Raw genomic sequence first — 13,771 nt, 5'->3', positions numbered from 1 at the left:
ATTCACATATTTAGGACCGTATAGGATCTGTTCTTTTTCTACTTCATTGGCTTCCTGTTCATTATCATGTCCATAATAAGATTTTGTTGCTAACTTAATTAAATTAAGGAACTCTTTACCATTGAATATCCGCCAGTTGGATTCCAGTTCCCAGTATAAAAAAACTCAGTTTAAAACATATCTGTTTAGAAACGATTTTACTGATCTTATTCCATAATCTGTATAATTTTTATTTTTATTGTATTGTAGGTTTGTGTTTAATTAATATGTTTGTATGCTGTAAGGGGTCCTTGAATGCCTTGAAAGGCACCTATAAAAAAAATTAAGGTATTATTATTACGTGTGCTTTAAAATGTACAAGCATTCATCTTTTTTATTTTGAAAATGCTCTGTAAAAGATTTGTCCAACTGACATACAAACAAAAAACGGCAATAAATGATGCAGGTTATGAGGTGACCATGAGGAGACCATTGGACTCTGCTGATAAACACCTGTTCAGTCTCAGGGTGTAAAATGCAAAAGAGAGAGAAGAAGGGGAGGGTGGAGAAAGAGAGAGGGATCAGGTACGATTGATCATTTGACATAGCTGGGGCTGTTAACTGGTAACCAGACACAATTGCAACCAAGCAGGGGACACAGAAACTTCCCAGTCTTTAAATCTAAAGTATCAGATTGATTCATTTTACAATTTGATACTTACATTGCAGAATTAATTGAAATCAGGGATATATAAATAGTTTCTTTCTTTTTCATTCTGAAAAACGAAATCACCAGGAGGAAGAATGGATCCTATTGTGGAAGTCGTAGCTCTGCTTCTGGGTTTTTTAGGGTGGGTGATGGTTGGCATATGTTTAACCAATCGTTATTGGAAGGTCTCCACAGTTGATGGGAACGTCATCACTACCTCCACCATCTACGAAAACTTATGGATGTCCTGTGCCACGGACTCCACAGGAGTCCACAACTGTCGCGAGTTCCAGTCTCTGCTTGCCTTGAATGGTATGACCACCACATGAAACCAAGAAAATATAACCTACCTTCCCTATAGCCTCATTAGTAAATTATTGTTATTTGGCTTTAAGCCTACAGTGTATTTTTATTTTTTATTTTTTTTACACTTTTTAGTTTGATCAATAACTAAATCATGATTATTCATCCACTTATTTTGGGGTTGGAGTTTGAGCATGGCTCCTAATAACAAAAAGTATGAATAAGCTATTTTAACTGTTGATTTTGTTTCTTTGAATGCTCTTATCAGGTTATGTCCAGGCATCTCGAGCCCTGATGATAGCTGCAATTGTCTGTGGGACAATTGGCCTTCTGGCATCCATGATAGGAATTCAGTGCTGTAAGGCTGCAGAAGCAAACGAAGTTCTCAAGGGAAGAATTGCTGGTATTGGGGGTGTATTCTTTCTACTTCAAGGTAATATTCAGAATGACTGAATTTCAAAATTTGATGAGATAACAATGATAAAAAATTATTGGGCACATTGATAAGGGTATGGGTTAAAAATATTTAATTCCTCTTACTCTCAAAAAGGCCTTTGCACAATGGTTTCCGTGTCATGGTACGCCTTCAACATCACCCAGGACTTCTTTGATCCATTCTATCCTGGGACAAAGTGAGTGAGATCAGGTCAGGGTTGTGGTTCACTACTGCCCTCTACTGTACAGACACATAACATTTATGTTTGTCTAGGTGAATGTACATGTGTGTGTTTGTGTATCACTGTATATATTTGTGTGTGTTACAGGTATGAGATAGGAGAAGGTCTATACATTGGCTGGTGCTCTGCAGTGCTTGCCATAGCTGGAGGAGCGTGTCTCACATGCTCCTGCAAAATGTCCTCAGAAGAGAAACAGTGAGTGCACAGTGTGCATGCGTGTGCGTGTTTGTATGTACGTGTGGGTCTGTGTGTGTGCAAAAAACGTAACAAAGAGTTTGGTTATCATATGAGTGTTTGGTTTGTAATTCGTCTTCCTCTCATCCTCTTCTCATCAATATTAGCTCCTACCAGCCCAGAGGCACTATGTATTCTGGGCCTGCGCCAACACGGAGTCAAGCTGCCAGCACCTATGGCAGAAATGCGTATGTGTGAGGACCTTGTGGGTTACCTTCATCCATCACAATCTAATTCAATCTAACCGAACACATGGAAGCAGTTTTCCCAAACACTGATGATGCCAAGTGGTACCCTCCTTGCAGAAGCTCCTTTGAGGATTGATTTAGGTCTGGGACACAAACCTATTTCCTACATTTGTTGAACTTTGGAATATAAAGCTACATGCTTTGTACCAATCACTTGTCAAATGTTTTCGTAGAACTTGGATTTGAGGATGTACGGTGAATAGATTCATTTGAAATACTTTATAGTATAAGTAGTATTTGAATTTTTCCAGGTAGTAAAGTAAATCGAGCAGTCTTATGCTTTTAGTTTCTGTTTCTTCATATATTTTCGTCCGCCTATCCATTGTACCTGGGTAAATGTATTACATGAAATCATATTATTTGTTGATCTGTTGATGTACAAAACTTCTAGACGTTTCAAAGGGGAAGGTCAAAGGCAGCAGATTCCGACTTTTCCCACTGTCGAATAGACCTAGGCCCTATATATATATATAGTATGCGTATGTTTTAGTATGTTTTGTTTGGAATGTACAAAGTTGTATAGATGTATAAGAAGAATGGGTTTAATGCTTCTTCTTTCTTTTTTTTTTTTTTTTTTACAAATTCGCACAATAAAATCATTTGTTAAAAATAATTCTTCAAACCAGTCGGGGCACTGATAATTCTGAAATCATGTTTTGTAGCCTACTCTTCCGTGGTGACACCATTATGAGCGTTGTCCCAAAGCTAAAATAGTTCGTCCAATCAGAGCGCACCACGTTTATAGGCAAACACGGATATGTTTTAGCCACTCGCTGCACAGAAATGTAGGGCAGATGAAACTGAAAGAAGGAGGGGGCGAACATGGGATAGGGTGATGTTTCCCTTTCGAAAGCTCAAAGTTAACAGCTGAAGATATTCAATGTCGTGCCACGTAGAGAAAGTTTAAACTGTTTCTCTAGTTTTGTAGACTCTCACTGATCAATCATTGTTCTGCGTACTTGACAAACAAATCAAAGGAACCTCAAGGCGGCGGGGTATAGTTTCACTCGGAATTAATTCCAAACCGGACAATAAATATGCTATCGTAGCTGCAAAGATTTAAGGATAACGATGGAGAATCAATGAATAATATCTATGTTTCAGTGATCTTGGTTATTATTTACAATTAAGTCATATCAGAGACGTGAAATATATAGAGTTCACAGGTGTGAGTTGAATGAATATGGAATCCGGCCGGCGGAAAGGTCTCAGCAGTATCCTGTCTTCCTTGTCGCTTCTCTGTGTTATTCTGGACCTCCAGTTGGATGGTAAGGAAAGAGATAAGAAGCGGTTGGATGTAGATAGGGATGGTATATTTTTCACACCCTCAAGATAACACTAGCTATGTATTTAACTTGGGTTGTCATCGTGAAAGCAGGTGTCTTGCTGTGCCTTCTTGTAACCTTAAACATAGCAACATCGTTAGCTTTGATGCACGCACCGTAAAAGCTTTCAATAGTTCCATATTTTACAACAAATGTCCCCCAGATGCTATCCCTTATATTGCTAACAAAACGTTTCTGTGATCGTTTAATGGCATAAGTGACTTGTTAAAGTGAGGAGACCCAGATTAATAAAATGTGGATGTTCTCTGTATTGGTTTACTGGCTTGGCTCATACAGTGTTGTATTTCAGGTGTCTTGGGAGCCACTCATGTAGAGATTGAGCAGCACTTGGAGATGGGCCGTAAGCTGTTGGCAGCTGGTCAACTGGCGGAGGCTCTATCCCACTACCACTCTGCCGTGGGTAAGGTTACCAGTCATCTTTAAACAGCTAGACGTCTTGAGCCTTCTTTCTGCATGTGTGTCTGTCTGTGCACAGCCTTCATACTTCAGTGCCTTCAAGTTAAGGAGCTATTGATAGATTACTTGTACACAATTCAGTTTTTAAAAGATACATTCATACACTAAACGTATTATGTCAGGGAAGTATGCTAATGTATTGTACCTTGTGTGTTCTCTCAGAGGGGGACTCCAAGAACTACCTAACTTATTACAAGCGGGCAGCTGTGTTCCTGGCCATGGGGAAGTCCAAGTCTGCCCTGCCAGACCTGACCAGGGCCATCCAGCTCAAACCAGACTTCCTGGCTGTGAGTTTCCACAAGCTTCCTTTGATTTTAAATCCTGTCAATTTGATGGCATCTACAGTGATGTACAGCAATTAGGTTGTTGTTTATTTTCTCTCTCTTGCCCCTCTCTACACACCTGCTAATCTCTCAATGTCTCTGCCCCCTTTCTCTCTTGTGATGTTACCAGGCCAGACTACAGAGGGGGAATATCTTCCTGAAACAGGGAAACACCCAAGAGGCCAAGGAAGACTTCCAGGCAGTTGTAAGTTGTGTCATGTGGACATTACACAGCTGTCAATCAACAAAAATATGATCTTCACAATAACCCAATGAGACAATCAAATCAAATGTATTTGTATAGCCCTTTTTACAAGCAATGTCACAGAGGGCTTCACAAACTCCCATAGAACTGCCCCTCAACCAACCTAAACCCTCAAGGAAGACAAGGAAAAACTCACAGCAATCTATTGAGCAATCTGCAGCAATCTACTCCGATTGGTTGCACAGTAGCAGTAGTGTGTCGCTAAAAGGCCAAGAGGAGGACACAGGACAACACATTTGCCTTGTTGTGCCCTTTAAAACCTCTTTGGACATGTGACATCTCAAGTTTGCTTCCGTGTCTGCGCCAGCTGCAGCGCTCCCCTGACCAGGAGGAGGCCCAGGACCAGCTCCTGAAAGCCAATGAGCTGGAGGATCTGAGGGAGGAGGCTCACGCTGCACACCACAGAGGAGACTACAGCACCACCATCAGTGTGCTGGACAGAGTTATCGAGGTACAGGCTGTGGGAGCTAGCTAGGGGGCCTAGTCATGGACACTGGGTTAGCTCTACTGCAGGGCTTAGCTTATAGGCCGGGTCATAAACGTAGACTTGGCTCAGGAACAGCGTAGTTATTCAACCTGGGGATTAAGGTCATCACCATAGGTTCTCCTGGGCTTGGTCATACTAGAATCAAAATGAGCTTTAGTGGCTGAGTACTGGTATGTCTACACATACAAGGAATTTGACTCCGGTTTTTACATTGCTCTCTATGTACTTGCACAGGAATAGACGTAAAGTCAAAAATCAAGTGGAAGAAGGCTGAGCACCATTGGCACTTATTTGCTTTTCACAATGTATGCTTCATGTTTTGGCTACCCGCAATGTTTTCGCGTTGTTTATGATCATTGACCTATGCACTTTTTGTGAAGCTCTTTCTTGTAAGTCGCTTTGGATGAAAGCATCTGCTAAATGAATAAATGTAAATGAGCAAACATTTTAATAAGTAAACTTCTCTGCATTCAAGTCGAGCGGTAGACAATACAAATATGCAAAGGAAATGCATATGGAACGAATGAATGGATAGCGTGTAGGATTGATATTGACAGTGACAGTGCATGGCGCCAAAAATGGGGCAAGAAACGGTACACATTGGGTACATTGTACCGTAATTGGAACTGACGGGTGAGTATTTCCTCCTCAGCTGTCCCCATGGGACCCCGACATGAGGGAGCTCCGAGCAGAATGCTACATCCGGCTCGGAGAACCTCGGAAGGCCATCCAGGACCTCACGCCCACGGCACGGTTACGGAATGACAACCGTGCAGCCTTCTTGAAGCTTAGCACGCTACACTACAGCCTCGGGGAGCACCACGAGTCACTCAAGTACAATTCCTCAGAAAGTTGGAAGGGCAAAATTTGCTTACCAAATGTTTTTTTACATGACAAATTCATGTAAAAACCTTTTGAAATGAAGTTGTGGTGTTGACTTTTGGCGTTGTAGGGCTTTTTAGTCCCCTGGATATAATACACAAATCACACATCCACTTCTCTTCTTGCTCTTTATTTCTTTCACATTTTTTCCTCTGATGTCTCTTAATCTCCCCCCCCCCCCACCCTCTCTCTTTTCTCCCTTTCTTTCTTTCTTTCTTTCTTTCTTTCTTTCTTTCTTTCTTTCTTTCTTTCTTTCTTTCTGTGTCCAGCCATGTACGGGAGTGTCTGAAGCTGGATCAAGACGATAAGGAGTGCTTCTCTCACTACAAGCTGGTGAAGAAGCTGAGCAAGCAGCTGGACATCGCCGAAGAGCTCATCCATGAGCAAAGGTGATTTCCTCCCCCTCACTCATATAAGCTGTAGGGCTTTGTTTACAATGGAACAGGATGTTCCTGATAAGACGTCAGACTTTACATTTGCACGCTGTGTCTTCTTTTGTAATTGGCATAAATTATGCATTGGAGAATTTGAGTTTTATTATAATGATCTATTTTTTATTTTTAAAGGTATCAAGACGCGATTGACAAGTATGAGTCAGTGATGAGGACTGAGCCTAGTGTACCCTTCTACACAAACTTGGCCAAGGAGAGAATCTGCTTCTGCCTTGTCAAGGTGAGTTACTAGTGTTTACACTGTGAAACTTAAAATAGTTATGAGTTGGAGCTTAGCCTCTTGAATTTCATATTGATTGCTACATTTCATATGAATAACTGTCGTTCTTTCCTCAACAGTGGAAATTGTATTTTTGAGTTGATAAACCTGCTCTTCTCCTGTACATTCAGCCTACAACATTTGTTCCATTCTGTATAGAACAAGATGGCACGTGAGGCGATAGATGTGTGCTCTGAAGCCCACCAGAGAGACCCCCGCAACGTCAACATCCTCAGAGACCGGGCCGAGGCCTTCATCATGAACCAGGACTATGAGAAAGGTAATGACACTCCACACGTTTAAAAACTTTGAATCGGTGTCAACGATGAGTCATACCTACCTTTTTTCATCTTATCTTTCTCTCAGCGGTGGAGGACTACCAGGAAGCGAGGGAGTTTGATGGAGACAACAATGAGATCAGGGAAGGTCTGGAGCGGGCCCAGAAACTCCTCAAACTTTCACGAAAGAGAGACTACTACAAGATTCTGGGCGTCAATAGGTATTGAAACTAGATTCTGTGGTAGTATGAAATTAAGCGTGTACTTGGGCCCCTTGGCTTAAAGGAAGTCATTGATGGGTTTGATCATTTTATAAATTATATTTTAATTTAATCCTTCATATTTAATTTCAAACCTAGTGGGTACATGTCAGGAAGGGAACGGTCATATCAACTTGTGTTGTTCCTCAGGAATGCCAACAAACAGGAAGTCATCAAGGCGTACAGGAAGCTGGCCCAACAGTGGCACCCTGACAACTTCCAGTCAGAATCCGACAAGAAAGAGGCAGAGAAGAAGTTTATCGACATCGCCTCGGCCAAAGAGGTCCTCACCGACCCAGGTACTGCACTAACTTACATTCACATCACACCAATAACTGCTGAAATTGTGGAATAAATGGCGAATTTAACAATTGCTTGACACTCAACTTAAACATGTTGGCCAGGAATTTCGTATTTTAGGAGAATATGGACTGCCATTCTGTGACTCATCATTTGTCCGTTCCCATGTGCAGAAATGCGCCAGAAGTTCGATGCGGGCGAGGATCCCTTGGATCCCGAGAGCCAGCAGGGGGGAGGCGGTGGGGGCCAGGGGGGCCAGGGCTGGCCCTTCCACTTTAACCCCTTTGAGTCTGGTGGCAACTACCACTTCAAATTCCAGTACAACTAGTGTTGATTTAATATATGAACAACAACAGGAGAGGAGACATAGTAGGACAACCAACCGGAATGAATCAAAGGTCTAATGAACAACCAATGGAGGAACTCTGGAAAGACCCAGGGGATGTGCCCCAGGTAACATTTAGGATTTTGCGGGTAACTTGAGGACTGGAAGAACATGTCTTGGTGTTGGACGACTATGTGGCCAAAGGCCAAGTTGTATGAAGAAAACATGTCCCACCGACAATGCTACATGGACTGAAATGACGAGTGCTTCACAGTTGAATACTGAAGAGTGAAAGTCCTGCATTGATGCCCTGTTCAGTCATCAAAACAGACTTAGGAGTTTCCTCAAATGTTTCATAGCACCAAACTCCTCTTTATTTCATAGATGGGACTCGAGAGGATTCTGGTGTTATTCTGCATTTGACACACTATCTCCAGGTTGTTAAAGCCTTCGTTGCAGCTCTTACCTTCCAAATCCATTTGGTTTGGGATGTCTGCACTTGCTTTGTTTGTGCCATGTTTCACCCTTCCCATTTAATGAGGTTTCTTATGTTAGACTTGTATGCACTTCTTTTTCTTCAGTCTGGTACAATATTCAGAGCCGTTGGGTTATTTTAAAGGCGACGTGATTGTCCTTTTTACATAGATAGGGGTGTATAATTCTGTTTGATCTGTAAAGCTCTAAATATAGCACCTAACTGAATAGGCACTCTTCCACAGGCTTATTGAAAGCATGTATGGTGCAGGAGTGCGATGTTTGCATTACTCTTGTTTTCATTCATTTCAAAGCACATCTTTGAAGACTAGCACTTTCTTTTTCTTTTTTAAACCACTCCAAATCTTGCTCACTCCTGGTGTTACTGAAAATGTCCCCAGCAACTTAATGCCCTTCAAGCCAAAAGTGGTTACATGTGACATGTCATTTCTGTGGAGATCAACTCTACTGTGACTGAGCTTTAAAAAGCTATATATAAAAAAAGAAACAGCTGAAAAAAGATGGGACTACATTTTTGTTTTTTGGCTTGCTTCATACTTCCAACAATAAGGTGACATTGGGAATGTACTTTAAATATTTAGTACAAAGAAGATTCAGGATATTTTACCTTTGTTTAAAAACTGTAAAATGTTATGGACGTTACTGACAATGCTCAATTATGTCATCAAAGTCAAGCAGAGGACAGCCATGGATGGAGCTTTCTCTTCTATTTGTTTTTAAGGATTATTTTTTGTCTAGTTGAGTTTTTTAATTTGCCAAACAGAATAATCTGAAATTGCTCTCCGGTGTGTATTAAAATACAAATACAAAAAAAAACGGTGAATATTCATGAACAGATGTGTTCAATGGGTAGATTAAACGCAGATAGTTTTGGATCCTGGGCACGAAGACAACCACTGCTTTTTGCCACAGGGGGCATCGTTCATGTGTGTCCCTCAGCCTTTAACTTAACATTAAGGTGTATGTTATGGTGTATCAGCTGTATGACAATATAGGCAGCCAACAAAAAAAACATCTAAATCACACAAGCTGAAATACCACCAAAGGTTTTTTTTTTTTTTTTTTTGTATCACTCTTGGTTTTAATACAGCCTTACCACACAACACAAACACCCAGCCCAGGATGAATCCTAGCCTCCTTGGGTACACATAGGATACTTCATAATCATATCAACTTAACACACTCCCACATAAACACACAAGCATGCTTTAATGTCCAGAGGTCACAATGTGTGTCTTGTTAGACTTATCAACACGGGTTCCTGATCAAACATTGACCCACAGAACAACCGGAATCCATGGCAGTGACATGGGAGAACTGCATCTTCAGTTAAGTTGCCTAGAGTCCTCCATGTTATATGTCTGTATTCTTAGGGATGAACCATTACCTAACCAGGCTATTCGTTGCTTGGCAAGGTTAGTCACCATGCTAGTATTTCCCAGGTTCGGTGAGATCCTTCAGTGGCTAGGCCCCAGTCCCTGAGTGTCGGTCAAACTGTCAGACTCCACCTCAATGGAGACCACATGATGACCCGGGATCATGGCCAAGCCTAAGACTCTAGGTTCCCCCTGGGAAAAAGAGTCTGAAATAGGACACAAACTGAATAATTAAAACATGGCTGCTGGAAAAATGGTCACGGACAAAAATGATGAGATGCTTGATGAAGCTGAAAAATACTAGTTGCTATTCCGTAGTTTACGAGTTTACGTGATTTACAATGTGGTTGTTAGGTACTTTGTAGGTAATGCCGAGAGACTAAAGTCCAGTGAGCTTGGAATATCTAATGAAAGATGACCCATCTATATTTCGGTTACCTACCTGTAGATTTGAGGAACTCCTGCGCAGACCCCAGGATGACGTTGCAGTCCCTGTCGGTGCACAGGAACAGTCCCACCAGCGTCCGGCCGTCTGTCATCCTGATCTTCATGTTCTTATTTAGCAAACTATCCAGCTTCTGTCTTGTCCGAGATGAGGACGAAAGCAGGCCACCCGGCTGCTAGACATGGGGAATTAAAGTTATGTAATTTACTAGTAAGATACTTCAGTGTCTGTCTTTGAAATACGTTTAAATCGTCCTAATGGCATGCGTCATGTCTATTACTGATCAATACTGGTGAAAAACTAGTTTGTATTATAGCATTTTTGAAAAACATAATTTTCATCCATGTTTGACCTGCCGTAGCCTAGAGTTTTATCTGAAGTAAAGAAAATATTTAAATGATTGCAAACCTTTTGTTAAAACATTGACTTTGACAACTTTGCAACTTGGATGATTCATTGCAAACAAGTCGATTCATAAAATTATATTTAATCTCAGACCAAGGCTCTATCAGCATCAAGCTGTTTAAACTAAAAATCGAATTTCGTGTAGACTAACAGTAGCCTACTAGCTAGGCTTAACTCTTAGCTTGCCTAGCTGACTGACAGCTTGCTTGACCACAAAATTGCCAGGGAGGGATACAGTCCTTCATTTTACTATCTGTAAATAAACATTACATTTCTAGGGCAAAGACAAGGCAGAAATAAATGTGTCACCCTTACTTGCGTTGCTGGACCATTTTCTTCAATCATCGTTGCCATTCTACAGTACTACTATAATTTCTTGACTTGAATATGTCTGGAGGAATCATTTAATTGACGGACCCACAGGAAATAAATACTTTTTGAAACGCACTGCATTGTGGCGCTTGTAGTATACTAGCCAGATCATTGTAAAACAGCAAATTTCAATAAAACCTTATTTGCAATAATTTCTAACTATATAAAAAACATTTATTGTCTTGATGGAATTCTGATATTTATCATAATATTAGTAGGCCTAAAATGAATTTCATACGAGTCTGCAACGACGCCACCATGGTAACCATAGTAACGACAATGTTTTGTAGTGTGCGCTAATGATGTAGCAAGTAGCCTACGTTTTCGAGCTAGGTTACTTTGTAAACATTTTAAATGGTCTTTTCTTTACGGTAGTTTTAAATATTTTTGCATTCTGTCAGATATGCGAAGACCAAAATACTTCACCCCAAATGAGGTGTCACTTCACAACACTCCAGCTGACTTGTGGGTCTCATACCTGGGCAAAGTGTACAATTTGACACCGTTGCCAAATGAGTTGAAAGGTAAATTATACATAACAATTTATAATATAACATGGTGTTTACTTTGAATAACAAGGTGTTAAATGACAATGATAGAATGAGATTTAGATCATTTACTGCAGTTGTTCTAATCCGCCTTTTTTGTGTGTTATCAGGTGATGTGCTCTTAAAGCCTATCATTGAGTGTGCAGGAAAGGACATTAGCCACTGGTTTGACCCCAAAACAAAAGATGTAAGTGGTTTTAATACAATTGGAATGACTCACATGATAAAATTGCAATTGCATTTCCACGTTTTTTTAAATATGAGATATTGAATAAAGAATGCCCTCTTTTACATTCTCAGATCCTTACCCATATCGACCCACTGTCTGGCTGTGTGAAGTACTACACCCCTAGGGGGCGCTTTGTGCATGTGCCGCCTCCATGCCCTCGCACTGACTGGGCCAATGACTTTGGCCGACCATGGTGGAGGGATACGGGCTATGAAGTGGGACTGCTTTCTGTCAAGACCAGATGGATACGCATCATCAACACCCTGACTTCTCAAGAACAAGGACTGGAGGTAAGGCATCCTTACTGTACATGTAGTCTGTAGATGTCTATAGGCTAAATAATATGGGTAATGAGTGTATGATTATACATGCATCATACATAGATGACATCAAACTGCACATGAACATCCTTGTCACATAGACCTTCATTATATGCTTGGGCCACATAACTGTATCCTGATGTCCTCTTGTCTACCCTCTAAATCCCTCATTAGATAGCTCCATGTCTAATCGACTCAATTATGCAGTGTTATGTCCAGCCGGCTGGCGCTGTTACACACAGACACATGGGTCTGACTGAAACACAGGTGCTGGTGTCTCCCTCTGTGTCACTGCATAAAATGTGGGTTAGCGCACCCACGATGCTCTCAGGGGAGGCAAGTTTTCCCTCTCATCCTCCACATGATCCCTACCTCAGGGACACCCGCTGAAGAGAGCAGCACAGTGGTGCAGTGTGTCAAGCCCCGGGGCATAGAAATGAGCCTTGCCTGCTTTCACACATTTCTCCCCTACAACGCACACACACACACACTCACTCATGTACTTTTGCCTGTTCTCTCCAGTGTGAGGGAAGATAGGTGTACCTTGCCAACCACCCCATCTGGCACCAGTAGCCTTCTCGTGGGCCAAAGGCTTAGTAGGCTCTACATTGACATAGACGGACTCACATATGCTCGCTCTCTCCCTCTCTCTCTCCCTCTCTCTCCTTCTCTCTCACGCACACGCATAACAGAGCGTGCTATTGTGCAGAGAGACACTCTTCATTTTCTGTCTCACACAGTCCATCACATATGTTTCTCTCCTCCTTCTGTCTCCCATCCCCTGCCTGTACTCTAGCTTTTCTGTTTCTCTTTAGTGGTTCCTGGCAAGTGTGCCAGCTGGACTGGGCATACATGGATTCCTTCTCTTTTGTCAATTCTGAAACTCCTAGTTCGATCATTTAAACTCCTGTTGCAAACAATTTGTTCCCTGTAAAAAAGAATCCCTGTACACTGTGCGGTATTTCTATTGGAGTGGCATCAGGTCAAAAACGTTCTGTGTAAATGAAACATATCATAGACGTAAGTTATGGGTGTGAACCCTTTTACTGTAAATCTACTGAGATAGATTATCCTCAGGAGCAGAGGAGATTCATGCATCTCAAGGGACTTCTGCCCATCTGGAAAGTACCGGAACTTACTCCGCTTCTCCACATTGGCCAGGTGTGTTCTGAGGAAACCTTGAATGAGATTCTTCAGCGCTATCTCCGCTACAACATGCATGCAGCCAGCTACACGTGGAAACACAACGGTGTCAATCTGGACATGAGCAAGACCCTGAGTGAGAACGACATCGTCGATGAGGATGAGGAGTTCTACAATGGTCGCATGGACCGTGACCACTTCTCCCAGTCGATCTGTCTCTATTTCAATGATGACCTCACCGAACTTTGACCATTAAAACGGTGGGGATATTGCAATGTGGTTGGGGTGTGTTCAAGCAGGAAGTGTAATAAACGTACATGTAGAATAATACCACGTAATTATTGTGTGGTATATTTGTGTTGAAACATTATTTCAGTAGGCTACTAGAAAGTTACCAAAATGATGGCCAAACATTTACTATGCACTACATTCTATTTAGTTTATTTTTGTCCTTCAGTTTTCTGCATTAGATCTAGAATGAATAAATAATTCAATAATAGTCTGCCATAAAGCCATTTGAAACCACACAGTTACCATGGAGATTACAGAATAAATATGATTATCAGCAGCACTTCCTTTTAGCAGCACCGTTGTGAAACTGTTATGTGTCTCCTGTACAGAATGTAAAAAACACTAAATCGGTAGTGTGTTCAGT

The 13,771-nt window shown here is 41.4% G+C and overlaps 4 protein-coding genes across 5 annotated transcripts; 3 read left to right on the top strand and 1 right to left on the bottom strand.

Moving 5' to 3' along the window:
- The first annotated feature begins 564 nt into the window (after nucleotides 1-564).
- Nucleotides 565-2,740, top strand: cldn15a (claudin 15a). The gene is made up of 5 exons (XM_047049117.1): nucleotides 565-1,000; nucleotides 1,260-1,424; nucleotides 1,542-1,623; nucleotides 1,756-1,863; nucleotides 2,010-2,740. Exons 1-5 carry the CDS (start codon nucleotides 784-786, stop codon nucleotides 2,098-2,100), a joined length of 663 nt encoding a protein of 220 aa, XP_046905073.1. The 5' UTR covers nucleotides 565-783; the 3' UTR covers nucleotides 2,101-2,740.
- A 151-nt stretch (nucleotides 2,741-2,891) lies between these two features.
- Nucleotides 2,892-9,094, top strand: dnajc3b (DnaJ (Hsp40) homolog, subfamily C, member 3b). Its single transcript, XM_047049274.1, has 12 exons — nucleotides 2,892-3,418; nucleotides 3,786-3,896; nucleotides 4,115-4,239; nucleotides 4,406-4,480; nucleotides 4,848-4,991; nucleotides 5,680-5,861; nucleotides 6,179-6,298; nucleotides 6,476-6,581; nucleotides 6,780-6,900; nucleotides 6,987-7,119; nucleotides 7,309-7,457; nucleotides 7,632-9,094. Exons 1-12 carry the CDS (start codon nucleotides 3,328-3,330, stop codon nucleotides 7,784-7,786), a joined length of 1,512 nt encoding a protein of 503 aa, XP_046905230.1. The 5' UTR covers nucleotides 2,892-3,327; the 3' UTR covers nucleotides 7,787-9,094.
- A 196-nt stretch (nucleotides 9,095-9,290) lies between these two features.
- On the bottom strand, nucleotides 9,291-10,917 carry naa38 (N-alpha-acetyltransferase 38, NatC auxiliary subunit). 2 transcript variants are annotated; one of them, XM_047049089.1, is made up of 3 exons: nucleotides 10,820-10,917; nucleotides 10,097-10,274; nucleotides 9,291-9,860 (listed from the first exon to the last, which is right to left on the bottom strand). In XM_047049089.1, exons 1-3 carry the CDS (start codon nucleotides 10,856-10,858, stop codon nucleotides 9,736-9,738), a joined length of 342 nt encoding a protein of 113 aa, XP_046905045.1. In that variant the 5' UTR covers nucleotides 10,859-10,917; the 3' UTR covers nucleotides 9,291-9,735. The 2 variants fall into 2 exon arrangements, with proteins under 2 accessions (XP_046905045.1, XP_046905046.1); XM_047049090.1 differs by having other exon boundaries at nucleotides 10,097-10,271.
- A 256-nt stretch (nucleotides 10,918-11,173) lies between these two features.
- On the top strand, nucleotides 11,174-13,461 carry LOC124487165 (cytochrome b5 domain-containing protein 1). The gene is made up of 4 exons (XM_047049275.1): nucleotides 11,174-11,400; nucleotides 11,535-11,611; nucleotides 11,725-11,943; nucleotides 13,135-13,461. Exons 1-4 carry the CDS (start codon nucleotides 11,280-11,282, stop codon nucleotides 13,363-13,365), a joined length of 648 nt encoding a protein of 215 aa, XP_046905231.1. The 5' UTR covers nucleotides 11,174-11,279; the 3' UTR covers nucleotides 13,366-13,461.
- The last annotated feature ends 310 nt before the right edge of the window (nucleotides 13,462-13,771 follow it).

Source organism: Hypomesus transpacificus, chromosome 25 (genome assembly GCF_021917145.1).
Source record: "Hypomesus transpacificus isolate Combined female chromosome 25, fHypTra1, whole genome shotgun sequence".
Taxonomy (NCBI): domain Eukaryota; kingdom Metazoa; phylum Chordata; class Actinopteri; order Osmeriformes; family Osmeridae; genus Hypomesus; species Hypomesus transpacificus.
Note: the sequence above shows the minus strand (reverse complement) of the source record. Positions and strands in the feature narration are given on the sequence as shown.

What these genes read in the sequence shown, in the direction of transcription:
- cldn15a (XM_047049117.1), top strand. Translation starts at nt 784, where the DNA reads ATGGATCCTATTGTGGAAGTCGTAGCTCTGCTTCTGGGTTTTTTAGGG. An exon ending in TGTATTCTTTCTACTTCAAG is followed by an intron (nt 1,425 to 1,541) that starts GTAATATTCAGA and finishes ACTCTCAAAAAG; the next exon opens with GCCTTTGCACAATGGTTTCC. An exon ending in ATGTCCTCAGAAGAGAAACA is followed by an intron (nt 1,864 to 2,009) that starts GTGAGTGCACAG and finishes CATCAATATTAG; the next exon opens with CTCCTACCAGCCCAGAGGCA.
- dnajc3b (XM_047049274.1), top strand. Translation starts at nt 3,328, where the DNA reads ATGAATATGGAATCCGGCCGGCGGAAAGGTCTCAGCAGTATCCTGTCT. An exon ending in TCTGCTTCTGCCTTGTCAAG is followed by an intron (nt 6,582 to 6,779) that starts GTGAGTTACTAG and finishes CATTCTGTATAG; the next exon opens with AACAAGATGGCACGTGAGGC. An exon ending in AGAGGTCCTCACCGACCCAG is followed by an intron (nt 7,458 to 7,631) that starts GTACTGCACTAA and finishes TCCCATGTGCAG; the next exon opens with AAATGCGCCAGAAGTTCGAT.
- naa38 (XM_047049089.1), bottom strand. Translation starts at nt 10,858, where the DNA reads ATGGCAACGATGATTGAAGAAAATGGTCCAGCAACGCAA. An exon ending in AAAATGGTCCAGCAACGCAA is followed by an intron (nt 10,275 to 10,819) that starts GTAAGGGTGACA and finishes CCCCATGTCTAG; the next exon opens with CAGCCGGGTGGCCTGCTTTC. An exon ending in GGAGTTCCTCAAATCTACAG is followed by an intron (nt 9,861 to 10,096) that starts GTAGGTAACCGA and finishes GTCCTATTTCAG; the next exon opens with ACTCTTTTTCCCAGGGGGAA.
- LOC124487165 (XM_047049275.1), top strand. Translation starts at nt 11,280, where the DNA reads ATGCGAAGACCAAAATACTTCACCCCAAATGAGGTGTCACTTCACAAC. An exon ending in TTGACCCCAAAACAAAAGAT is followed by an intron (nt 11,612 to 11,724) that starts GTAAGTGGTTTT and finishes TTACATTCTCAG; the next exon opens with ATCCTTACCCATATCGACCC. An exon ending in CTCAAGAACAAGGACTGGAG is followed by an intron (nt 11,944 to 13,134) that starts GTAAGGCATCCT and finishes CACATTGGCCAG; the next exon opens with GTGTGTTCTGAGGAAACCTT.